The sequence below is a fragment of the Athene noctua genome, chromosome 3 (genome assembly GCF_965140245.1).
Source record: "Athene noctua chromosome 3, bAthNoc1.hap1.1, whole genome shotgun sequence".
NCBI classification, from domain to species: Eukaryota; Metazoa; Chordata; class Aves; order Strigiformes; family Strigidae; genus Athene; species Athene noctua.
This window is the reverse complement of record NC_134039.1, coordinates 48007937-48034365: the sequence shown is the minus strand read 5'-3', so window position 1 is coordinate 48034365 and position 26429 is coordinate 48007937. Positions and strand designations below refer to the sequence as shown.

Sequence of the window (26429 nt, the reverse complement as noted above, 5' to 3'; positions counted from 1 at the left end):
GATGTGCTTAGCATAGAACAAATGCAACATTCATTAGTGGCCTTGGCAGCATTACGATCACAGCCCTTTAGATTTTAAGGCTTCAGTTGTAAGACTAAGTATTACCGAAGTGAGACAGCTTGCATGTAGGTATCATCTCTGAAATACTGATCTTGCCCTCCAGAATTAAATACTCCCTCTCTCTGGTGCATGTTCTCATGACTCTTTATTTGCAGCCACATTGTGTTACACATTTGGCATCCACGCTATCAGCCTCTAGCATGGGGGACTCTTCTGCCAGTTGTCTCTTTCTGCAGACAAGATTGAGCTGTACAAAGTTACTGTGTATTTCAGGTCAATCTTGACTTGTTTCCCCTTTGTCCATATCACTCTTAAAGAACAGAATGACCATGAGCTAACTTATTTGTCTAGAAAATGTCATTTGTTTGGTTGTGAACCAAGACAAACAAATATCCATAAAGTCCTATCCCTGTTTTAACATCAGAGAGGTATTTTTGTTTTCTCTACTATGCAGCAGACTTAACACTCTGGTACATTTCTGAAACACATATATATTCCTCGAACATGAGCTTGCAGTCAGAGTTAGAGATCTGCTATTTATAATGGAGGATTTTAAGGGTGGTGGGATGTGTTCCTACACCTGGTCAGTCCTTGCACTGACACCTTGGCTCTACGAATTCCAGCACAGAGCATGAACGCATCTTAGAAATAGGTGGAAAGTCAGGCAGCATATGCAGGGATCAGCCCTCTCTTTGTTCTTATATATCTCATCCTGCTCAAGATTAATACCATTTGATGGAGCAAGCTGCTGTTCTGACCTATTTGTCTATCCTGGCCCTATTCTCTCCTCAGTCTTTTCCAGCTTTGCCAACTTCTGTAGGTCTGCCTCGCTCTTCATGGCAGACATCAAGTGGACTTGTGTGGTAGGTTGAACCTTTGCTAGAAGTGCTTCTTGACAGTTCAATACAGTCAAGACAGCTGTGTTTCTCAAAGTGCCTTTATTCATACAATAATTTGACATTGTTTATACTGGTGAACATCGATTGTAAATTGTTGGATTTGCTAAAATGGTCCATTTACCATGCTAAAGCAAATAGTTTACTGAGAGAAGTGCCTAAGAGAGCATGTAATCCCAAAAGATAGTTTAATACCACTCAGAGCCTGCAGATGTTTGCAAAAGTGAGATAACAGACTAAATGAGGAGAGGAAGTTTTTCTGATAACTCATCCCAGCACTAGCTTCTTTACAAGCAGTGAACAGAATATTATAGCTAACCTGGAGCTTGCCTGCTATGTGTGAAATGCTATTTGTGTATTGCAGACTACACTGTGGGACTTCAGAGCTGTCATTCCTAATTTAACATGTGTCTACGCGTCTAATAGACACTTCTGTGGGACTTAACTGAAGCTTTTATCTACCTAATGGCTACTGTGTTGCCACCTTTAGCCTCCACTGAAGAATGAACACAGTTGCTGGGCCAGGGAATACTGGCAGAGTGAGTGAGAGAGGTAACAAAATCATTGATCATGAGATGCATAATATCCTGGTAGAAAGCAGCAGTGTACATCTTAGGTAGCAGCCAGGCTGAGAAGAAGATGATGGAAGATGAGCAGAGCTGGACGATGAGAAGCTGTGAAGGCTTCTTCAGGTTTAGCAGTGCTGGACTGAAACATGCTGATGCCTGGGTTGAGGAGGACGAGTACTTGGCTCCAACACCTTAAGCCCTGGTGGAAGCTGTGTGAAGGAGAGCGAGGCAGTGTGATGAGACCAGACCCTCAGTGCAGATTTGTAATGGGCACTTTACAGTAATCTCTAATTTCTGTCTTAAATTCCTTTACAGATAGAAGCTTACATTCTGTGAGGAGAGAGCTAGATAATAGGCCAGACTTTCTGCGTATCTGCTGAAACCCCTTCCTATACATGTGCAGCTGGGAGGAGTATGGCCGAACTCCCCTGAAACCTGTAGTACTCTCCTGTCTTTAATGAAGTGCTATGGAGGATGCTTCAGGCTCCCAAGGAGCACAGCAGTTACTTTATCTTTGGGTTTAGTTGTGTGACTGGAGCTGCGTGGGTATGCTTAAAACATCTTATTTATGCTATAAATTTGCTATTTGTTAAAATTAAGCTCAGCGGTAAATATTGTTCCTTGACAGGCACAGATACAATTAAATTGAGAAAATACTGAATTGAAAAGTGTGGCTTCAGCTAAAAGAAGAAATAGGGAATAAGGAAGAAAGAGGGAATGTTGGATGAAAATCTTTTTTTCTCTGATATATGGAAGCGAAAACTATGTGTTTCCAGCATTGTCACAGGTCATCTTCACCAGGGACAGTCAGTTTGGGGCTCTGATGACTGAAAAGCTATCAGCCCTGTTTTCTGGATGGCCATTTCTATGACTGCTAGGCTAAGGTGCCGTTTATTTCAACATAATTTCACTTTGTTGGGGTCCTCATTGTGCTGGTCAAACCTCAACATAGCAACTTGATTTGCCTAAGGACTTGTTGTGAAGTGGCAAGGATGAGGTTGCACCAGAAGGCCTTACTCCAAAACTGTGATCAAACCTCACTACTCAGTAGGTGTCAGACACTGCTGTCACCTCATCTTATGGTGTGAAGAGGTGTCTCTGTAGGTGCCTGGGAAATCTGTGCTTGGCTTCTCTGCATACCTGAATGAGTTTAAACAGCTAAGTGTTGGGCTAAGTGTCTCTGTTTCCTAAACTGATGAGGATACATGTGCTTTTGTCTAATGTCTTTGAAGGATTTGAAAGGGTGGCACTTCTCAGACCATGTCTAATGCACACCAGCAGGAGCCAGTTCCCAGGCTGAAACAGAGCTGGAAGAAGTAGAACTGGGGAGGACAGCCGATTTTTTTTCAAAGCCTACTCAGATGAGATAGCAGAGTCCTGCTGTATGTGACAGCCTACTGGAAGGGCTCCTCACCTAAGTTGCTGGCCAGAGCAGCAGGAGCAGGCAGGTTTGTTCATTCCCCTCCCAGCTTCAGGGGGTCCTGAAGACTCCCAGGAGCCACTGGTGCTACCAGTTACCCTGGTAGAGATGCTGGTTTGTTGTCTGAAGTGCAACCTTCTGAGCAAGAGATCTGGGTGGACTTGCTGTCCATACAGTCCATGCCACTTGCTGGTTGTTGCAGCCCCCATAATTTTCTGTGTCTCACCCTCTCTCTGTTCTTTCCAGCCCCTGAGCTACCCAGTCTCTCCCTTGTCTAGGGAGACCATCTATTTGGATACTCACTTTTGGGGAATGCTGGCATCACACTCTGGACTGTGTTCATGTAGATGTGGGTGAGGGCTAAAAACAAAGAGCTGCTGCTTCTTTCAGGGCCTGCTTTTGAGACTTCTTGCAGGAACAGCAGCTGAAAGGCCAGGTTGCTACCAGGAGGTTTAGGGAGGTGGCTTGGCCACCCCTGGAACAGCAGGAGCCATTTAATGCTGGCTTGAGTTTGGGTTAATGGAGAACATGTGTGGTACATCTGGGCAGCATGGGAGCAGGGGAGAGGAGTAGGAAGCAGAGAGAAATTTTTGCTAGCAGTCCTCATCCATTTTGTTGTCTCCCTGGCACGACTGCAGCCTGTGTGCTTCCAGCTGAAGATCTCCGCAAGAGTGGCCCCTGCAGATCCATTACCTCTTGAGAGAGTGCCACAGCTGTGTCATCACTAGGGAGGCCACCTGGCAACCGTGTTTTACAATAAACATCCACTAGGTATGCCACATACGTGCTCCAAGAGAGCAAAGCTCAGACCTTCCATGCCTAGCTCATCAGCAGTTTTGCCTCTTCTATTTTTCTTAATGAAGTTAAACATTTAATCCTTTTATTTTTCCACTATGTAGTGGCATATCTTCAGCAGGAGTGGGGCAGGCTCTTGCTCCACACAAGCGAGGAGCCTGATTTTTCAAGCAGTCCTCCAGGCAGTGAAAGGTGGTGGACTGAATCTCTCCAGGCTGAGGAGGGAATTGAGCCTGCACCTCCTTTTCGAAGCACTTGAGTAGAAACAAAAACTGTTGGTGGGTCTTAGAAGGATGTCATGGTCTTTAATCTGAAGGAGCAGCCAAAGGTAGCAGTGTTCAGGGTGAATCCAAAGTGGACACCTCTGGTCTTCTGATAACCTTAGTGTTTCCTCTAGATGAGCCTACACAGCTTGCTGCCATGTGTGCTGGCTGGTTTGCATCCACTCCTGAGGCTCCCAGTTCTCCCAATGAATGTTTTCCCCACAGGGTCACAGATTTCAAGCCAGTAACCAAGTGGCTTAAAGCATGTCACCACAATGCCTCCCATTTAGATGCCCAAATCCTCTGTTGGACCTTGCTCAGGATTCTTCTGAGCATCATGTCTGCACTTTCAGCAAATCTGTGTGAGAACCACCTTAAAGAGAAGACAAGAAGTTCAGTCAAACCCGGGGGAAGCACAGTCAAAGTTTTCTTTCACTTTTCTCATTAGAAAATTCTATTATGGCTGTTTCTTTACTATCCAGGTTTTCCCATAAGTGCTGCATCTCAAATGTCTCTGGAGCAGCAGCAGAAGTGACGTTATTTCCATCACTGAAGGTCTTTTGTTGTGAAGCTGTCCCAGAATCTGTTAAAGGCGGTGCAGCGTCAGCATTTGACACTGTGCTAGGACTATGGAAGCTTGGTAAACTCCATCGTTGAAGGTTTCTCTCATGATCTGTTATGAAACCAGCTATGTTACTACCATGGGGTTCATGTTCAGGCTCCCCTATCACAGTAGGAAGTGACTGATGCACCTCAGAGCCTGTGAGGTATACAGTCATTTCTGGGGAGAAAAATGGATCATCCAGAAGAGTCATATTTGCCTCAGTTAGTCTCCTTTGAAGCTTCTCTTCTGGCATGCTTGCGGTGCGCTCTGTTTGCAGATCTGCTTTGCCCGGCACATCAGGTGCTTTCTCCTTGGCTTCAGAGATAATGACCTCAGGAACTGGCTTGCTTGTCTCAGATGACGTGTCACTGTCACCGAACTGTGCCTCATTCCTTGAGGTTTCAGTTATGGGTCCTAGGTCTCTGCTACTATAAAGTCTGTTACTTCTGTCAACCCCTTCATGTTTCTTCTTGAAGCTCGAGGTAGAGTGTCTCCCTCTTGTGTGCATTTCCTGCAACCGTCTGATATGCCCCTTCTCATCTGCTGGGAAAAACACCGAATTTTCACTTGTCTGCCGACTGTAGCGCCGGTGAGCTGGGGATGAAGGGCCCTCGTGGACACTGAGAAATCTCTTGACTCTTCTCAGCACTGAACGTTGTCTTCGGTGTTTCTCCTCTTCCCAGGGCCACTCTTCCCCATATAGGAATTCGGTATCAGCCAGCCTGCCAAATAAAGCCAGGTAGTAGCTGTCACTTACATATAGAAAGCATATGCACATATATCCCGATGTCTCAGCAGGAAGACATAGGAAACAAGGCCCTAGTATGTCCCCAAGGAACGCATGGAAGGGGTAAAAAAAGGGGTGAGGGTGCTCGGAAATAGCGCCTGTGCCTTTGGATCAGCCAGATCACACAGAAAGCTCTCCACATCCAGATGTCCCTTCTCCTGAAGACCAGGCTGGGAGGGCATCCAGCCAGGCATCTGCCACCATTTCCTATTTGGGCTGCAGCCCTCTGGCAGCTCCACATGGTTAAGCTTGCGCTTAGGGTGAAGGAAAGTGGAGAAAGAAACCACACTCAGTGCTGTAGATACTTTTTCAGCAGAATCCTTCAGGCAAAAATAACAACAGTGAAAAATCTACTAATGGAAGCAGAAGTGTGACGGTTTCAAAAAATGTTGGAATTACTCAGATAGCAAATCTCACTTACTTTTGGGGCATGACAGTGTGTCTGAAAGTCCTACGTGTACCTGGTACTCTTCTCCTGCCCAGCCTTGATGGTTCATGAAAACAACTATTGATGCATCTGCCAGGCAATTCAGTACACATTACTGACTCAGTGCACCGCAGAGGACAAGCCAAACTGGCCCAGTTACCTATCCTAAGGGCAAGGGATGGCAAAAGATCTCAGGCCAAATCTGAGGAGAGAAGCACAGAGAGGCAGTGCTAACCTGGAGGGTCAGAGGAACTTCATCCAGCATTTGTGAAGATCATAGAATGGTTTGGATTGAAAGAGACCTTTCAAGGTCATCTAGTTCACCCTCCCTGCAATGAGCAAGGACATCTTCAACTATATTAGGTTGCTCAGAGCCCCGTCCAGCCTGACCTTGAAAATTTCCAGACATGGGGCATCTACCCCCTCTAGGCAACCTGTTACAGATGTTGGCTTGAGGGGACTGGAGAAGACTTTGGATTTGGGCTCAAGGTTTATATATTTGCTTTGGACTTGAAGGAATCTTTAGACCTTGTTCTTGAAATCTGCATAAGAAGTACCTGGTTTTTTTAGAGACATGAACAGAGAAACAGTTCAGAGGAGAAAATAATAAAAATGTCAATGCATCAGAGCTGTTTGCATTTCACAGGGGCTAACATGGAGATATTTTTCATTCACTTCCCCCTTTATTTTTTGTGTGAAGTGTTTCTTACTAAAAAATTGTTTGCAGACTTAATAACATTTCTTCTTTGCCACTTTTTTCCCCTAGCAATTGCAGTAAAATAAATTATATTCTATTCTATGAGTTTTTCTTCTTTACTTTTCTTTTGATTATTTTATAGAATTTTCAGAAGGAAATAAATTCTGAAAAGACTGTGTGTGATAAAAGGAACTCATATAAACCATTGTTCTTTGTAGTAGAATGTCTGCAAAAATGTAAGAGGAGTAAAAATGAGAAAACACCGATTTCCAGGCCAAATGAAGCAAAAACTTAAGCACATTTTGTTTTGATAAAGGCTGGAAAATTTTAGAAAAATTGAAAACTTGAGATAAGTTTTAAAGTTAAAAAAATGGCTACTATAAAGTTTTTAAAAAGATCTTTCAGGTAAAAATGTCTACTTGCCCTGGTATTTGTTCAGGCATGGTGGCATTTACGCTTCCTGACCTGTTCTATGTTAAAGCATATCACAAGTGTTTAAATTCAACAGCTTCTATGCTAACTGGCTCATCACTGATTTCTCATACAGATCCTGACAATACAGGGCAATCCTATATCTTCTATGTTTCCTTATAATGATGGTCCTTGTGTTCATTTCTGCAAATAGCTCCTTTTCTTTATCCCTTCACAAAATCTGACCACTTCAACATCCATGCCTAGATTATTAGTCAGTGAAAAGTCTTACAGTGTTTAAGATCATTTCTCATTTATCTTCACAAAAATCTGGACTGATTTTAGCCATCATCTGCTAGCTAAACCAGCAAAGGAATAGTTCTTTTGCTATCTGAGGGATGTATGAAGAAGCTGTAGTAGATAAAGCACTATTAAGAAAAGTCAATCACTGTCTTCAGGTGCTGTCCTGTGCTCAGAGACTAACAAACCTATCAACAAACCCTCCCTGCAAACATAGTCTATTTATTAATTACGTAACTTAAGGGTGCACAATTTCTATAAGCATATGGATCACTGGAGACATCATCCCACCAACACCAGCTTGTCTGTTCCCTCCTAACATCATTTCCCATTTCCATCTTCCCTGCTCACAGTATTGTCACAGCCTGCAGCCATGCACTGACTGTCTGTCAATCAATGTGGGCTGTAGGGGTGGTGATCTTTCTAATGGCATTAAAGACGCTTAGTGCCACTCACCCCATTTCTATAGTTGATCCAAGAAATGAAGGAATACAGTAATCAGCAGCTGCTTTTGTGTAGGGTGGCCGGGCAGAGGAATCGTTCCAGTAAATATCTTTCTCCATCCTTGGTAAGTTCATGTGCATCTCATCCACCGCCAGAAGTGAGACCTTAGATTTTTTTGGTATAAATTATGTCACTTTCAACATAATATAGTATACAAAATAATCTGCTTTGTGCTCCCTGAGTCAACATTTCTTTCAGAAACCCTTTAAAGTAAACTGTGCTGGCCTGGGCACTGTGAAGAGACTCAGTATTATAAAATATAACCCCTATACCCTCTTATATTCATGAAAGCATAAATTTTATTGTAATGAGTCTTCTATGCTGCAAAGATATTTGCATTGGATTGAAGTTCTTTCCTTAAACGTGATCTAGTTAAATGGACATGTGATCCTCTATGTGCTGTGGAAAATCTGTGTAGAGTATTAGTTGTGCTCCTTAAAATGTCCAGAGGTTGAGAAACTTTCTGATAGGCTTCCTCCATATTTTAAGACATTCAGAACCAAGCATGTGACCATCCAGTTCTAGGGCCTTCCAATATATTTTATACAAAGGGCTCTGAGGGACTGTAGCATGAGTAGCCTGAAGTGGTGTTAAGACAGAAAGCATCTTTGGCAGTGTGTGAAGGCCTTTCCCACTTCTGCGTGTACCTGCATTGCTTGCTTTGCTTAATATGCTGGCTTGCTTGCCCTGCCCTTGAACCCTCTAACACCTGGGCTCTGCTTTGCAGTCTCAGTGGTCACCAGCAGACATGGGGTCCAACAGCAGCTCAACTCTATGCTTGGCTCTACCTGCAAGGGGAGCAGCAGGTGCCACTGGAACCTGTTTGTGTCTTTGGGTTCCTTCATGGCATGACAGACAGGGGCTGTTTAGGAATTGGGAGTAACTGCAATCAATCTGTACCCTGTCCATCTCACCGCTCCTGCCTCTGAGGACACTGGCTCCTGTACCGACCACAGAGGCAGCCATGGGTGGCAGCATCACAACATAAATCATGGTATGGGCCCCGGTTATTAGTTCAGGTCCCTGCTTGGTCTTTTTGGTATCTTTACTGCTTTTTTTTTTTTTTTTAAAAAAAAAGGAAGATTCATATACAATACTGTAATCTAGACATTCAGATTATCAAAACATGTTTTTATCTGTGCGGGAATAGATGGCTTTTGGATTTTGCAGGATTGACCTACATCACATGTTTTTCCAGGCATAAAGTGAGTTTATAGTTTGAGGTCAGTTTTTTGCATGTTTAGTCAGGCATCATAAATGCCAAATGCCAAAATCAAGATGCGTTAGCTTGTAAAAACAAAATCTGGGGATCACAGCCATAGGTACTCCTTCAGGGAAAGAATTTGTTTTGCTGACACTTGTTGACCTTAATTTGTACCTCAATATAAGAAATAGGACTAAATGTAATGACAACCTATGGTACAGCAAAGCTGGAAATAGAAATAACAACAGCAACCTGTAAATTTCTATCGATGCACCAGTTAGTTTCAAAATCATCATCATCTTCTCCAAATGGATTAATAAGTTGTTCGGCGACCTGAAAGGAAAATGAGACGGTGAATGGAGCTTGGCATGACATGTCAGGACTGCCGCCGCAGAGAAAATAGGATCAGATTTTTCTCTCTCTCTCTGCCTGTCACTTGCAATCATAGCTTGAGCTGCCATGGTTTTGCCAGCCTAGTGAAGGAACATCTTGCTTTCCCTATAGATTCATGCCTTTGTGCCTCGGTGCTGTCAATCATGATTGTTGGAGCTGGCCTACTGGGAACTGAGACATGTCTGGGCCATGGTAATTGTCACATAAGATAGTAATTACTTTCCCTTACTGTTGTCTTCGGCTGATTTAAATGAATGGTTTAGCAGCTAGAGACTCATTGTATTATAGTCTACAATACTATGCCAGCCCATTGGGTCAGTATTCCCAAGCCCTGCAGCTGGAGTCTGTCAGAGAGAGTACAGCTTGTCTCTCCAGCTCAGCCCTCAGCCCCTGCTTCTTTATTGGGGGTGATGCTGATGGTATCCCTCTGAAGCTTGACTCAAGTAGATGCTGTGAATCATGCTATCCAAAGCCAAGAGACAGGATGTGACTTTGTTATTTAATTAATTCAGCTAATAGTTTGGGTTTCTGCACATGAAGTGATTAAAACTGCAGGGGAGAAGCCCATCCTGTGGAGGAGACAGCCAAACAGTGAGCTGGGACACTCAAGTGAAGCGCCTTAGTCTGGGAAGTAGGCTGGGGAAAGGAAACCTCTGGCTGCCCATAGCCTTGTACAGTGCCACCCCAAGGAATAAACAGAAAATCAAGTAGAGACTGCCCCCCCATCCCCATAATCACCAAAGTACATTGCGGGGGGAAAACTCATAGCTGCTGGGAGAGAAAAAACCAGATAAAATAGGAAAATTTTTTAAAAAAAGTTTTAGGCAATTTGGACTGCTTCTATATTTCTCAATTACTTCATACACTGAGGTTAAATATCTTCTTCCCTTCATGCTTTTATCCTTCTGTTTGTCTTTTGAAGCCCTGGTTTTGAAGCCCATCACATTCTTGCTGATCCTCCCAACCCTTCCTGGTGTTCCCCAGGGCCACGCACAGGAGCAGTGGCCAGGTCCTCAGTTTAATGTGGATATGGGTGAAGTGACTGTATGATTAAACAGACCTGCTCATGAACCTCGCTATGAACAGCTATGATCTAAATAACTTATAATAGTAAAGGCAGTCACTCCCTGGCTATTTATTCCCATGTGCATCTAGGTTGTACTGGTGGGTAAGCACTTGCTGACTCTCCTAGGCCACCGCTTTCCAGGCCAGTGGTCAAGACAACAAATGAACTGCTGAGCAGACTAACATGAAAAAAACACCCGTAAGGCAGGAGGAATGAAAAGCAGATGGGGGCACTTCTGCTCACATTCATTGACCTGGCCTGTGGCATTAAATTTTGGGTATAGCTATGGAAGTGCTGCGATAGGAATGGTCCAGAATGTAGACTGCGTTGCGACTCTCCAGGGAAGACACTGCAACACCTCAGTTTAAACCAGGGGATTACTGCCCAAACATCCACTGCAAAACCTGACACATGAGCTAAAAAAACTGAGCAGGGCTGGGACAGAGAGAACACCAGCAGTGGCTTTTTGCTTCATTGACTTGGTCCTGGCATGTGAGACATGACTTTATTCCCTGGAAAGGAATGTAGTTCTGGACAACTAAGCCCTGTATCTATTACCATAATGAAAATAGGGATTTAGAAGTGTCTCACGTGATGGGAACCTTAGCCCCTGTGTTGCAGGTATAACAAACCAGGCCCAAGGCCAAGGAATGAGCTCAGTTTAGCCATCATTTCTGAGGAACTGCCAAGTTACTGGAAGTCAATAGCTCAAGGCCTTTTCTGCAGCCTGACAGCCAAAGCCCAATGCACTCAGCAGGAAACTGGTTGTAACCTTCAAGACAGAAATATTCTGACTCAGGGGCACTGCAGGTTTGGACAAACCTCTGGTCTGAAGGAGCACTGCCAATATTAAACCCACTTTTAAAAATCACTTCTTGTCTCTTTCATTTCCTTATGTAGAAGACTTTTCAGTTACAATGGCATCTTGTACCTGCTGTAGCCAGGAGTTGCCTGGAAGTTCTGAGCCTAACCAGAAGAGATGCTACTAATGGCCTTGGGTGCCAATGAAGGGGAAACCATTTCCCCCTCAGGAGCACCAGCAGAGTGGTTAAGAGGAACAGCTTACAGTTTTGTAACCTGCTAGTAAAACCCTGCCTAGTGATAAAGCCTCATTTCTGCAGGAGCAACATGCTTCCCCTGCTGCACCAGCCTCCCTTCCTCTCTGTCCCACTTCCCTCCAGGCTGGACCCTATGTGGCAAATCCCTTTTGCCCCCCAGTTTCCTAGGACACAGGTAGTGCCCTGCAGGCACTTTAGTTTCCCCCACAATCAGTTAACTCAGTGTGCTGCCTTTGCTACCCTGCCCTTTGGAATTGGCTGCGAGAAGGAAGCTCTAAAACTGTCTGGTTTTGTGCAATTTATATTCTAACAGAAAAGTGAACTCTAAGTTTCCAGCCATGATTAATAATCCCAAGAGGAAATTTAATGCACATAGACCCTAATGTACCAATTTTCTTTTTATTTGAAACTTTTTTCTAGTTAGTCCACCTTGATACTCACTGCAGAGGAGAGAACTGCCATGAGGTATGTGGCTTAATAACTCAACTATCAGATCGATGGCAATATGTTAACTGAGCGGGCATCAATGGGCTGATGGGTAGCATCCAATTCCTTCTATAACTTTTATTTTAATTAATGTTTTTATGCAGTGGAGTTGTAGCCAATATTGGCTGTCACTGTTTGATAGCCCTCTGGAACTGGAGATCTTTAATTGCCTACATCTGACTAAGTTAACAGCAGATACTAAAGGCTGGCTTTGATCATAAGAAGAAAGTATGATTCTACCCCTTTCAGCCCATGCTAGGTCTGCAGCAGTATTTCCCCACTGCACAGTGGAGTGGGAGAAAGGATATTCTTTCCATCTTTCATCTGTCATTTTATAGTCTGAGTCTGGGACCTGATCTTGCTGGAGTAATACTCCCTTGGGCAGTTGTGACTGCACTGATCCTATTAAAATGGACTCTTTCAGGTTTCCAACTGTTTCTTATTGTAAGATCTGTCAGGTGGAATTAAAAATGTATTGCGTGATGTTTCTTTACAACCACAGGACACTTTGGGCTGAATTCAGCTTTGGTGTAACTCCATTAATCTTCAGTGATTTTGCAGTGTGCCACAAATGTGACACTTTGACCTAGGCTCTGACATTTTCACCAGCGCCCCAGGGAAGGTTCCCCCATGACCTTTCCAGAAAGCTAGTTTACCTTGAGCCATCCTGCGTAGAAGAAGAACTGTAACAGTGTGAAGATTGGAATGTAAAGATCTAAGTCATGTCCCTGATACCCTTGGTCAGTATCCAAAAATTGGCGCCCTATCAGGCAGGCAAAGAAAAAAGTATAGACTGCAAGAGTAACAACCTGCAAAGAACAGAACTTCATTGAAATCATGCAATAATACAATCTCATGCATAGAGTAATGCATACCCAAAGGCCTTTGACTGCCTTTTGCCCTATAATTTACAAATCTGTAGGGCGGTATTGCAAACAGAGAGACTGCCGGAATAATTCAGGCCAGGAAGAAGATCCAGGAAACATAAAAACATTTCAGTGCTTCCCTCCCCTCTCCCAGATTATGCAAGGCCTTCAAAACATCTCCGCATTAAATATGACTTAAATAGTTAGCTAGGCCTCCGTGATCATGTGGGAGTCAATGAGTGTTCAACAGCTCAGAGACTTTGGTCGAGTCTACAGATGTTTTGCACCAAGATTCCCTTTTATGGAAATTGTGTTTCGAATTTTGTAAAGAATAATAGCTCAGTACCTGTGTATAGACGAGTGGAATTCCAACCCAGTCATAACCAAACAAAAGACTACACCAAGACCGGTATTTATTCATCTCCTAAAAGGAAAAAAAAAAAAAAAAAGAAAAAACAAACCCCAACAAACTAAAATTGCATGGGGTTCAATTCTAAATGGTAAATATTTTGTTACAGTTAATTTTTGCACATATAAAAGGACAGGGAGATATGAAAGTGTGGTATATATAAATTGATACCATAACTACATCCAGCACCCCATTGTTAGATTTGAATATTCACTTAGTTTATGGAGTTGGAATGCTTAGTATATTATGTATTTCTTCACAAATTATCTTTTGTTTCTATCTTATCCACAGTCTAGTGATACATGAAAGAGAATATATTATATCATAAAAAGGATGTTTGACCACTTAATGAAATATTCAGGGAGGTTATCTTCCCTGAAACCAATACTAAAATCTTCAAAATGTCAAATTACTCTCATTTTTTTTTCACTAGTGATGGAACAAGTATGGATTTACAGTGATGTTACAATAATTTTTTACTCATCAATTTGTTGCTTCCGTTAATACCTTCTTAGCCATATAAACACAATGCCAGCAAACTGCTTCTGTGTGTGCTTGAGTGGACATTGCTACACAGAGAAAAGTGGCATAAATCCTGAGTAAGAACATTTAGATGACACTGGAGAGCTGTGTGCACTAAATCAAATGATGTAAGTGAAAAGCTTCCACATGGCAATTTCAGATTAGTTTTCTGTAGATATAAGTTTTCTACTTACGTTCATCAGTGTCTGCAGATCTACACTGTCTCGGATTCTTCCCTCTTTTCGTGCCTTTGATGCCAAATTTCCAAACCAGACAAATGGAACCCAGTATTTCAGGTGGGGAGACTTAAGGTCATCAAAAATTTTTCTTTCATATCTTGTCATAAAACCTGTTTACACCCCCGCCAAAAAAAAAAAAAAGACTTAATTTATTCTGCCCTTTCAGTGCTACTGATATTATAAATTTTGAATATGTTTGAATCTGTTTATGTGATATTTGCATAGAACTATGCAAAACACTATTTATAATTCTAGCTAGTAGCCTCTTTTATTTTTTTAAGCTTTTTTGCCAGGATACATCTTGCTTGAAACAACTTCTTTTTGCAATAACTACCTACACAAAATCCCTTTTCATCAATACATGCAATAATATTTTATTACTGTGTTCTCATATCTGACCACTGACACATTGTAGATACATATAATACTAAGAACTGTACAGATTACTCTCTAGTTTCATACTCTGCTTTCAGGAAAACAAGGAACTGGATGTATCAGTCAAGAAACTATAACTTTTCAGCAAAGATGGCTTTTAGCAGCTTCTCAGCATATGTTGTAAGGGCAGTTATGTGACCTGATTCTGATAATTTTTTGGTAAATCTGCAAAGCAGTGAGCAAGAAACAGAGAATACAAGTGCATGCACGAAACAGAGCTCAATAGAGAGCATGCCTTCTGCCAGAGAAATACTTCCCTGCCAGATTGTGTTTCATGTTTTCTTCAGGGTTATGAAGGCGTGCAAAGGGATGGAAAAGGAATTGTGCACAGAAATCCCACTGCTAGCGGGACATGGGGCCAGATGACGTGCTGTGGGGCTGCAGGCTGAAGCTGCTCTCTGCCTGGCAATTTGCCTCGCTGGGGTGCTGGGAAGGTATTAAGTTTCCTGCAGAGTTCCCCCGGCCTTGTGAAGCCCTGCTTCCTCTGCTGCAAGCAAATCCAAGGTCAGATAGGAGGGGAGCCAGGGCTGTGTGGGACAAAACCTGCATAAGAGCAGCTTGCTGTCTGCGATTGGCATGGGAGCACCTGGGTTTTGGAGCAACACCTCTACCCCCTTGGGTAAGAAAACTCTGTTGTCCTCCTTTCAACCAGCCTTTGAGAAAAACAACCCTAGAAAATTCATGAGGGGGAATGCAGCATTTTCCTTTGTCCAAATCCTGGATTTTCTGAGATTGGAGCAATCTTCAGGTTTGGAGGATCTTAGTTTTTGTTCAGGTGTGTATCACCTACCGGGATGGTTATAAGGCTCCTTTTGTTGTGTTGACATAAGCTCCGAAACAGGACAAAGTTAGTAACATGGCAGCCCCAAAATAAGTGGCTCAGCCAATCAATTACAAGTTTAAGTGCTAAAAATTCAGTAAGACAACTGTGATTAGAGAGGATTTTTTTTTAGTCTCCAAATACTAACTAAAAATTGGCCCATTGGTGCTAACATTTTTTAAGATACATGAAGCAGCAAAAAAATAAATATACAGAAACTCAGCTGTGTTTTGTATCAAAATGTAAATAAGGTAAAAGAAGATTTGTTAAACACAGTGACCCTCTTAAATATTCTGTTGTTGAGGAAAATGCTACTGCTGTACAGCTGCAACAAGTCAACACAGGAGGAATGAAGTGCTGCAACTACTGAGAAGGAACGCAAGGACAAGACAGAAAATTCTGTGGAAGAGGAAAAGTTCAGTAGCAAGACACAGTACTCCTGCAGTATCATGGAATTTGAGAACAGAATAAGATTCAGCTTTTAGAAGATCCCTGGGCAGCTTGCAGCCAGCTCTTATAAAATCAACCACACAGAAATAATCAGGCAGCCAGACAAATTGACCTGCTAGTCATGACTCTTGAATCCTAAAAGTCAAACTTTCAGCCTGCCTTTGATTTTTGGCTGGCCAACCTGCTCATTATGGGACAGGAAAAGGTGTTTCTATCAGGCTGAAATTGCCAGACAGAGTGTCAGAAAATTGACAGTCTGGAGTAAACACTGGATGCAAGTCACTTGAGAGGCTCTGGGAAGTCATTATCTGGAAGGACACAGCCTGAGGGGGTCACAAAAAACAGAAAAGCTCCAAGGATCAGTTCAGCTCTCCACTGAAACCGGGTAACTTTTTGTTCAGTCAAGCTCAACAATAACATTCAAATTGTCATTATTTTAAAAGTTAAGGTGTACATGTTTAGATTAACTAAATATTGTCTTTGATGGATACTAAGAATGTCTAGTACAGAAAATATTAAACAAGTCTGGACTGCTCTTATTGCTGGTGAAGGTTATAGCAACAATATGCAGATCAGAACCACTTGGTATTATTGCAGCAGTAAAGAAACACTTTTTATTCCATCAAATACAGGGAAGGATATCAAACCTCAGTTATTAAAATTAAATGGTTTCTAAATATGGTCATACTATTTTTATTCAAGAGTATTCAAAGAATTAACTGAGGGACTCTCTGAACAGTAACTCTGGTTTTGACAAGCACTAGAAGACTGGAGCAGTTCCAGAAAACTGGAAATATTTGGCAAATACTGTGCCAAGATATTGAAAAGGATGATCTAAGGAATGACAGGGCAATGAATCCTTGTGAACGTATGAGAAGCTTGACATGGGATGCAATCAATAAAGAATCAAAGGACACTAATGCGAACAGTGTCAGCCAGAGTGATCTGATGGGAAAATTATTGATGAGAACACAAACCTGGCTGGAATAAGTCACTCTGGCTCTCCCTCAAGTGATTAGAAGAGTATTCAGTTCTCCTGTCAAAACTGAATGGTTTGAGACAAGACTGTGTCAGGGTATCCACATCAAATACTCTGAAGACTGGGGGTTAGAGAAGGAACTGAACAGCAGTCATCTCCTGAGTGTGCCAACAATGATCAAGTAGATGAAAGTTTCACTTTCTGCTTCTGTGCTATGTGGGAAAGAATTAATTTAGGTACTTCATTCCAGTAGAGGGTTTGGCACTGCAAATTTCAGCCATCCATATGTATTCATGTAGTTGGGCTCACATGTTTCTCTTCAGCATTTCCTATTAGCTGTTTTGGGCTACTCTCTGCCCAGCTGCTGATTTATTACTCATGTTTTTTAAGACTCGCATTCTTGAGCATTGAACTTCCTTCTTGTACTTTGCAGGCACAGGATTGGTGCGCTCGGGACTGGTGCTAGGCATGTGATGCTTACGGCATACATGCCACAGTACTCATCATCATTACATCATGAATCTACATACATCTACTGCCTACAACTCCATAAAGAATGGCAAAAAATGAAAAAGAGTTTAGAAGAGAGTTAGGAGGAAGATCTAGCACTGAAGACCATCCCTTGTAGGGAGATACTACAGAAGGTGAAGTTCCCAAGTTTATTCAAGCCTTCATGCACTCTGGTAACAGGTAGCTATTTAGACAAAATGATGTTTTAATTTAATTAAGAAAAGAATAACCTAAACCCATTACAAAATTCAGTGATTAGATGACTCTGTGCAAGTTTAGTCTGAGAATAAAATTTCACATTTCAACAGCAAGTTCTTCACCCTTGTGAATGTCAATGTAGTCTCCATTATACCCAGCTGAATTTTAAATCGGGGCAGGTTATATTACTAGAAGGTATTACAGCTCAGTCAGAAATTGCACCATGATAAAGAATGTTGTGAGTAAGCTTTTATGTCTTGTGTTACGGATGAATCAGACTGGATTATAATGATACTGTTCTCAGATTTTATATCTATGAATTTAAGCAGTTCATTTGCTGAGAGGGAAAATGTGTGGCAGTAGTAATGCTGTGGCAGTTCTCAGTTTGATAGTGAAACGCAAAACTGGCACAAGTTGTTTCAATGATGTCTGTGCTTTAAGTATTAGATTCTGCCACTCACATTCATATTAAATGTTGCATTCCCATGCAGCCTGATATGTAATGCCATAGGGAGCTCGGGAGGGCATAATTACAGAGTACTATCTTAATCACTGGATGTTCATAGGAGTAAAATATACCCTCAGGTACTCAGTACTCCATTAACAAAAATTCTGTGGCACAATATATATTAAAACCTACAGAATAAGTAGTGAAATCCACAGAACTGAGTACACTATCAGTACTTAGTTATACAGTTTGTAGTAGACTATTTTCTACTGTTAAAAAACAAAACAAAACTTGTTTTCCAGTCTACAATTTTTGTACAACACTGTGACATTTTGTCTCTTTTGGAACAGATTGTCTTTAGCAATAGGGAGGCAGAGCTGGATTAGCCTGCTAGAAATGTTGTAATTTTCCAGTGTGTGCTAGAAGCAGATTTCTGGGGAGAGTGACAGAAGCTTCCTTGACCTCTCACAGGTTCAGGTAAACAGTTTTGTTGAACAGCACAAGGGAGAGAACTTCAAAATCCAGCTGAATGCAACATAAGTGATTTTTTCCTGTAAGGTCAGTGCATTCTGTATTTTGCCTGGATTTGGTTTTTTTTTAATACTCAAAGTTTCTCACATGTATTTGAAATATGTATGTGTATATACACACTATGTATTTTAACTTGCTAGAACTTTACTTACTAATCTTTGTCAAGAAGAGTAATTTTAAGAAATGCAAGATGTTCGGTAAAAAATGTTTGACTTCTCCTATTTGGAACAGATCCCCACATCCCTGTGCTGGTGTCCTACCCCTGACTAACCAAGCCAGTCAGAAAGCATGGCGTCACACCTTGCCTTTAAATACTCAGTGGTCAGTCCTTCATAGACAAGCAAAGTCTTACACGATTGAACTCTCTTCCCCATCATTACACTCCTTGTATTATCAAAACAAACAGAAAATAAAGACATGCTTCATACTTAATATATTTATCCCTGAAAAACTAAGCTTAAGGTGAGGTTGTAAATTAAAAGAAAATGCCCTTGGGGCTGGGGGTTTTTAAGCGTATCACAATAAATCTATGACCTGTGCAATCTACTTACAAATAATTGAGATAAAGTTGTACTTGTGAAGTGCCTGCGGAGACCAGCCTCTGATACTCAGGACAAGGTGATACCCTAGGCACTGAGGCAATACCATATAACAAGTTACCATAACAGCGCAACTACCTTATTTTTCACACTTTAGAGAATGTTGTACCTGCTCCATATGCCTGTGTGTTTGGGGCAGGCCTATTGCCTCCATGATGTCTGAGAACAGATCCATGCAAGAGCCTCAAACTTGCTTAATTTCTATAGTGTCACTAGATGAAATCTTCAAAAGTATTAAAGATGCACATTTAAGGGCATGTCATTTAAGCCACTGACAAAAAAGTGGCAGCCCTGACATGGGTTAGTATGAGGCACACATGGGGCCAAAGAGGAAAGAAAAAATCGGTCTGGCTCCTTCTCTCCCTGTGCCCCGCTTCCAAGGGAAAGGAAAGACATTCTGGGGAGAAGGACTCAGCAGTACCTGCTCCTACCACGTGGTCCATTGTGGGAAACCTTTTGTACACAGCTGTGCTCACAGAACGAAAGATCAGCAGAGACGTTAAATTCACGTAACGCATGAGAGTCCTCCTTAACAAGCGCCCATATTCATCTCTGCCCTGGACACAGCTAGAGATGAGGAACATCAATCGATCTGGCCACGGTAAGTTCACAAACTGGTTCCACCAGCGATTCACCACCAAAGTAACGTAGAAACCTGAGGGTTAGAGGGAAAAAACAAAAGTCCAGTGCCTATCAGGATTTCTGTTTCGGTTACTTTGATTTAGTTTGCATAGTGTTATTCATATCACTAAGCTGCTACATTTCCCAGAATAAATGCAGTAAGTCACGTCAAAACTCAGGATGCAATCAATGCTAATTATTTAATAGACTCTGCAACTTAATGTCCCATTCCAGCTGAGTATCTCATACACATTAACTTCCAAATTCCCTCTTCTGTAGTAAACTCTGAGTGTATTTAGTGCTTTGAAAGATCAGGCACGATGTATCAGTGTTAGTGGGCGTTATACATACATATACACATATATACACACACGTATATATCTATGGAAACTTTAGTCTTTTGTTGGTATATTAAGAAAAAGGGCATAAATGTTGATGTGACAAAAGCAACTTGAATTTAAGGAGACCTGTTGGAAGCTGATGATTTATTGTGAGCCTCTGACATCGCATATGCCCCTCAGCTCTGATATGCTTCCATGCGTGGACATTCATAAAATGCCTGAACAGAGACAGCATTGGACAATAATTTCACATGTAAGCAGTACTCACCAAGCACAAAAGTTACCGGGATTTGTTCAGCATATTTGTCACAGTAAATTGATAATTTTTCAAAGAAACGTTTTTGGCTACCTGTAAGAAAAAATCTGCAGCAAAAATAAAATGTATCTGTCCTTTCATAATATTTTGGCACTAGCTATGAAGTGCAAAAACATATAATCAGGTACATTCAATTGGGGGCAACCTTGGCTAATGTCTTCAAATGAATTCTTAAAGGTAAAGTGCTGAACACTTTTGGCATATAATAAAGAAGCTGGAGGAGAAGACAATATTATTCCCTGGTCTTTGCAGTTTTCTCGTGGCTAATTTGTCTGGCACTTAGAATTAGGATCCATACACCTGGAGAATTAGCTTGCTATCTCATACAGACCAATGACAGTAGTAAGCCATAAGTCTGCAAGTACAGTTTGCTCTCATTTTTCAGAGGGCTGCTTAATAAAAATGCTCAGGTCGGCTTGAATTGCAAAAGGTTACCAATCTCTAATTGCTCTTATTTGAAAATGCTACATTGTTGCAGCAGTTTTTACTCTTACTCCTACTAAACTTCTCTTTTATACAAGAATAAAAACACAACAACTGTATTTATTTTGCAGTGAGGAAAGTATTCACCAGATAATAGAAAATGAGTGGATCATGGCAGCTTCTGCCCACGGAGAAAGACATCTAATGAAATAAAACCAAGCTTAAATATAAACAATTATTTTATTTGTATAGCTGAGTATTACAGTTATTCTTGGATTTCATATAAAAGGAACACATGACAAATATTTGGTGGGTTTTGCTTACAGTTGTGCAGTAAACCCTGCAGTGCATATAGAAGGCTTTCCATGGTGTATTTACCACGGTATTTAATTGCCTAACATTTCAGTAAAACTAGATTAATTTAAATAAATGTACGAGCCTGGTGTTTCTTTACATATTAATGCCGTAATCTTCTTTCTGAGTTTACGAGTAGAGATTACTGAACCGTCTGGAAAATTAGTGATTAATCACAGAGAAACTGAAGCTCATTTTCTCCTGGCTTCACATAAAAAACAAACACTGGGGTCTAATTACAGATCAGGGTAAGAGCTGAATCATGATTTTGATACTTCTGTGTAGTGTACTTCATCAATTAAAAGTTTCATTGTACTAAGTGATGCATTGCATCTATCATACAGGTGTTTAACTCACACCTTGGTGGAAGAAGCAACTTTCCTTCTAATGTCACCCTCCCAGGTGCTGGGTACACACAGGTAATAGCCCTGTCTGGTTTCCATGCAGTTTTGCTTGGCTCTCTGCAATCTCAAAAATAAAGTTTGCATGCTGTCCTACCTTTAAGCAAACCTTTGCTTTTCCAGACTATATAACCTGCCTCACAAATTACTACCTTTCAGGGTTGTTAAAGAAGTTACCACTGAACAACTGAAGAGACAGTTCTTCAAGTAGAATGAAGGGTCTATACTTATCATTTAAAGCAGAAAGGCATGCTCACTGCCACCAACTCAACGTCAGAACAATAAAAGCTATATAACAGAGGTTATCTATGGGTGTTTATTTAGCCTTATTTCTGTAGAGCAGTTGCTCAATGCTGGACTGAATGATCTGCTGAATACGATAGACAGCATTTTATTTATACCCTGCATGTTTTCTCTGGAACATTAAAGTAAATGTGGAAAGGGAAGGACATTAGAAAAGGTCCAAGGAAAAGACAATTATTATGGAGTAACCTCCCCTCCCCCATCATCATTCATCAGCCTAATAGTATGAAGTGTGAAACTTCAGTATAACATTTAATGAGATGTGAATTGGAAAGAGTGTACCTGTATAATACACTTATCGCTGTGTAAAGAGTAGCAAAAACAATAAATTCTCTGTACAGCAATTTGTAGATGCTGCCTTTCCACTTTAGGAGTAATCTGTGAAATCCAAAGAAAGTGGCATTTGCTACTTTGCTGGAGTAAGTGACTGTCATCGTCTTGGCAGGCCGTGCCTAGAAACAGTAGAAGAGAAGCAGGAAACCAACAACATTTTAGACAGTGTATCCTAACCTGAATGAACATTGTATAGATAGATAATTAGATATACATGCACATATACACATATAATAGTATATGTATACATAAATACATGCTGTGTGTATTTATATATATAGAAAGAGAGGGAGAAACAAAAATCTTGCAGTTACAAGCCCTGTTGAGACCTGCAGATTGATGGAGACGAGGCTGCATTTGGGCTTTACCTCAAAGACCACCCAAAGCAACAGCTGGCACCAAATGTGGCCACCTGCCTGGGTGGCAGCGGCAGAGACATGTTACACCTCTGAAACCTCTGCTTACTCTTAGTTTGCTTCAGTCCAGCGTGAGTAAAGAAAAAGAAGTAAATTTGCTTGAATTCTTTTTCAAAACTTTGTCAGCACTCCATCAAGAGAAGTAGAGCTAAATTCCACAAATGCACCTTCCTCCCCAGCCATATTTTCAGCTGGCTTTGGTAATCATACTCATCTAAAACCAAATGAGATTTGGAGACTGACTCTTTCATTAACGGTTGCGACAGCAGCTGAGATCAGCTGGGGAACCCTGTTATTTCTCAGCTTGGCAGCTCAACATACTCATCAATACCTCAGCATTGCATGACCATGCAAAAAAAGCCACAGGGTTGCTCAGGTAGGCAGCATGTGACACTGTAATTAAAGCAGTACTAAAAGTATACCGGTAAATATTTTATGCTGGGTTTGTTACTTGCTTACCCTGTGTAGGGAGATGCTACAGGAACTTTTATGTGCTTACAAAAAAAAGCCCCAACTCCAAAATGGATGAAAGCAGTTTTGTACAGCAATGCAAGAAAGGGAGTAACTAAGACAAGGACAAAAACTCAAGGTAGTTATTGTATATCATAAATACGATTTTTGTCTATACCTTCTTGATGCCACTGTAGGTCATTTACTCTCAGAAAAAAAATCTGAACACCTAGTTAGTTAATAGATAGTTTGATAATATTTTATGCAACTTGCCCATGTCTCTGATGCAGAGCACAAAGTAAGCCATTACAATTCAGCTGTAAAAGTGCCACTTTTAGTCACCAAGGGAATCAGCAGGGAAAAGACACCATAAGCCTTCTATTGCTGACAGACTGTCTCTTCTCATCTGCAGAATGGCTGCTTGAGGTTTGCCAGCGTGGGCTCAGAGATTTTTTTTGTGTTATTGTTTTTTTTAAGATGCATGGGTTTTATTCTTTAGCATCCAAATGATAGTTTTCCTGTTTCTGAGACTTGGCATGGGCCTTTAAATTTTTTGTTGTCATTGTTGAACTCCAAAAAGTTCAATTCAGGAGCCAAACTGGCTGACTGGCATGCAGAAATGCAGTTCTGTCTGCTAAAAAGCCTGTGGTCAGGATGCAACGCTTAAGAAAATTGAAGCAGAGATTTCCCCAGAAGTGGGGCTTTATAAACAACGGGAGAAGCCTGTGGCTGGGCTATAGGGGAGGAATGGGGTAAAAAAATACTCTTAACAATACACTGAGTTTCCTGGGGTCACTGTAGGAGGCTTTAGTCCTTGCCCATTGATGCTGGAGGGTATGTATGTTCAAGTCACACTGTCAAGAAGCATGTCTCTATCTCCCCATTAATATCCAATTTGCAATGGAAACCTTCAGTAGGACTGCCTGTGTGTAGGGACTTAGATCTAGGAAAGATACCTGGTAGTGTGAGGGCTTATAGTCTGGCAGGAACCCAGACCCCCAGCATAACACAGTGCAACGATTAGAAGATGAAGTTAGACAAATGCAGTCTGAAGTAAAACATAAATTGCTAACTGTGGGGGCAACCAGATATCTGAACAGGGGACTGGATAGACATGCTGTGGTTAGGATCTCTAGGATGAGAGCAGATAGTTGGACAAAAGATGACCTTCAGAAAGAATTCACATAGCTGGGACATACAGGGTTGGGGCTGAGTTGTTCTGCTCGTCTCCCATGATATCTGGGCATCTGTGAAACTTTCCATCCAGTCCCTTCTGGCCGTGGGCCATGGAGGGAACAGGATTGCTTGCAGCACCCTCACAGCATCTGCAGCTCTGCAGGAAGGCAGTGATTAGTGTCAAATCCATGGCTCTCAGTTTCTGCATATGGGGTTCAGGCATCAGTGACTGGATGGTGCCAGAAACCGGCCAGTAGCTAAACTGGACAAAACGGATCCACCTGCTCTACAGAGCTGCAGCAAATCTTGTCTTGCATGGCCTAGTGAATGTGTTTTGGCCACAACTGCAGAGCTGAATCCTAATAGGATTCAGGGTTAAGAATATTACCCCTCATTAGTCTGGGAGAGAAGTTTTCTCCATGAAGTGCAATGCCTGCTCGATTCAAGCAGTTAAGTTTCACTTAATCAGATTCCAGCCATCTCTCTTAGCACTTTACTTGATGCCCTTGACTCTGAACAGAAACTCTTCACATCAGCTTGGGAGGCACTGGACACCTGCAGCTTTTTCATTCTGCCTCTGAAATGGGGCAAAGAAGAGTAGGACTGTTGCAGCAGTTTCAGGCTTTGATGCCTTGGCTTTGTTGCCCTGCCTTGTCTGTGATGCACTGTGTTTTAGCTTCCTGCTAAGCAAATGCTTTACTGAACATTTATCATTGGGTTCATACAGGGACTTCAGGGTAATGTAATGTCCTAAAATACACATTAAGTCAGATTAGGTGATTTAAGAACCCTTTTGACTATATGAAGCTATGAAAGACAGCTATGTGACTGTGAGATTAGATTTCACAACATAGCAAACACAGATTTAAATCTGCACCTGTGGTTTTTTTCTCTGGGAACCACTAAAACCACTTGGGTACAGCCCCTCCGGCCCCACAATGGCAAGTTTTGGCATAAAGCCTTGTGCTGGGTCTGGTTCTTGCAAGGTGGTCCCAAGCCCTTGGTTCATGGACAGCATGTTGATTGAGAGTCCTTCCAACATTACTCATGGTCACAGGAAATTAAAAAGCTACAACTGAGACTGACAGGAAGAGTAAAGCATAATGATGCCCCCCAGCACATTCCTGCCGAGTGCTGTTTTGGCCAGACCAAAGAAGGACAGCGCGTTAGATTAGATACCAGAGGCACTGGTGTCATGAAAGACCTTCCTATTAATCGTGTTGCCCTTAACTTCATTAACAGATACAGGGCTGGGCTTTCTGCTGGTATAGACTGGTGAGTTTTGAGGACATAACACAAGTTATGCCCATTTTATGCCTGCAGGGACTTTGGCTCATATCTATGATGCTGCTTTTCCTTTTGCGCAGTGTCTGTTCCCTCTCTGAAACTTTTTCAAACACAGGCTGAAATGTGAGTTATAGATTACTCCACTATTTCTAAGATCATCAGAAGCTTTTAGGCATAAACACCTAAAAATAAAAGTTTCTTTTTCCCCCTACTAATACTGACCCCAACTGTAGATGGGATTTTTGCCTGGCTGAGAATTTCAGGATGCATGAGGATTCAGAGCGAAACCACAGTAAAAAATAACAGCCATCAGTGTTTCCTAACTGACCATGAAAGGCACATTACAGAATGTATAAATAAATAGTGCTGCTGAGCAGACCTACCCCTTCTCATTGTATCACCTTATTTCTTGTTTATGGCATAGTAGAGAAAGTGAGTGAGAGAGATTTGAGTTAAGCCAGCTATAAAGCCATATTAAACTCACGCTGTATCCACTGACCTGCTATTTTGATTCAGCAATCCAAGCCCGAAGGCAAATCCAGGACCCTTCCTCTTTCTCAGACGTCCCAGAGAAAGTCCCCTTCAGTCTGCAATAGTCACCTTGCTCTTCCCTTAACCTGAAGCAAGGGGTTGCTGCTGCCGAGCAGGAGGAGTGGACTGACAAGAACAGGGGTTAAAATGTCTTTCCACTTCTGGAAGTCTGTTTTTGCCAAGTGCTCTGTCCTGTCAGTTACAGAGGGAACAAACACAAGCAGCAGCAGCAGCAGCAGCTGCTGATCTTGCTCTTTTCTGGTCTATAATTATAACGCCACTTGCCATCAGAAGGACCCCTTTCATTTGAATGAAGAATCTTTGCCACGGTTTGGCTGGCACCTCCAGTTTCCTACATTTTATTTCCTGTCCCCAAAATGGGATGGACAAGAAGCGAGCATTTTTCTCTGAAACTTCTCTTGAAATGAGTGACCTCTTTGAGCCAGCCCTGTGAAGACACATCAGTGAATACCACTGACTACATCTAAATGGGAAGACCAGAGACAACCCCACCAAACTTGGGAATGTGCT

General features: G+C 41.8%; 1 protein-coding gene and 1 long non-coding RNA gene across 5 annotated transcripts; one reads left to right on the top strand and one right to left on the bottom strand.

Moving 5' to 3' along the window:
• Positions 1 to 269: 269 nt before the first annotated feature.
• Positions 270 to 25989, bottom strand: BEST3 (bestrophin 3). The gene is made up of 11 exons (XM_074902879.1): positions 25867 to 25989; positions 21988 to 22157; positions 20177 to 20271; positions 19368 to 19601; positions 13932 to 14086; positions 13153 to 13230; positions 12597 to 12749; positions 9157 to 9270; positions 7686 to 7837; positions 3249 to 5329; positions 270 to 1734 (listed from the first exon to the last, which is right to left on the bottom strand). Exons 2-10 carry the CDS (start codon positions 22137 to 22139, stop codon positions 4423 to 4425), a joined length of 2040 nt encoding a protein of 679 aa, XP_074758980.1. The 5' UTR covers positions 22140 to 22157; positions 25867 to 25989; the 3' UTR covers positions 270 to 1734; positions 3249 to 4422.
• Positions 14906 to 22091, top strand: LOC141959236 (uncharacterized). 4 transcript variants are annotated; one of them, XR_012633411.1, is made up of 7 exons: positions 14906 to 15030; positions 17094 to 17350; positions 18288 to 18374; positions 19413 to 19547; positions 21141 to 21249; positions 21346 to 21420; positions 21562 to 22091. It is a non-coding gene; the product is annotated as an uncharacterized LOC141959236 (long non-coding RNA). The 4 variants fall into 4 exon arrangements; XR_012633410.1 differs by lacking the exon at positions 21141 to 21249 and having other exon boundaries at positions 17094 to 17304; XR_012633409.1 differs by lacking the exon at positions 21141 to 21249.
• Positions 25990 to 26429: the final 440 nt, after the last annotated feature.

Coding starts and splice junctions, on each gene's coding strand:
- BEST3 (XM_074902879.1), bottom strand. CDS start 22,139: ATGACAGTCACTTACTCCAGCAAAGTAGCAAATGCCACTTTCTTTGGA. Junction 14,087..19,367: donor GGACCACGTGGTAGGAGCAG/GTACTGCTGAGT, acceptor GGGTGTAAACAG/GTTTTATGACAAGATATGAA. Junction 13,231..13,931: donor ATCTGCAGACACTGATGAAC/GTAAGTAGAAAA, acceptor TTTTCCTTTTAG/GAGATGAATAAATACCGGTC.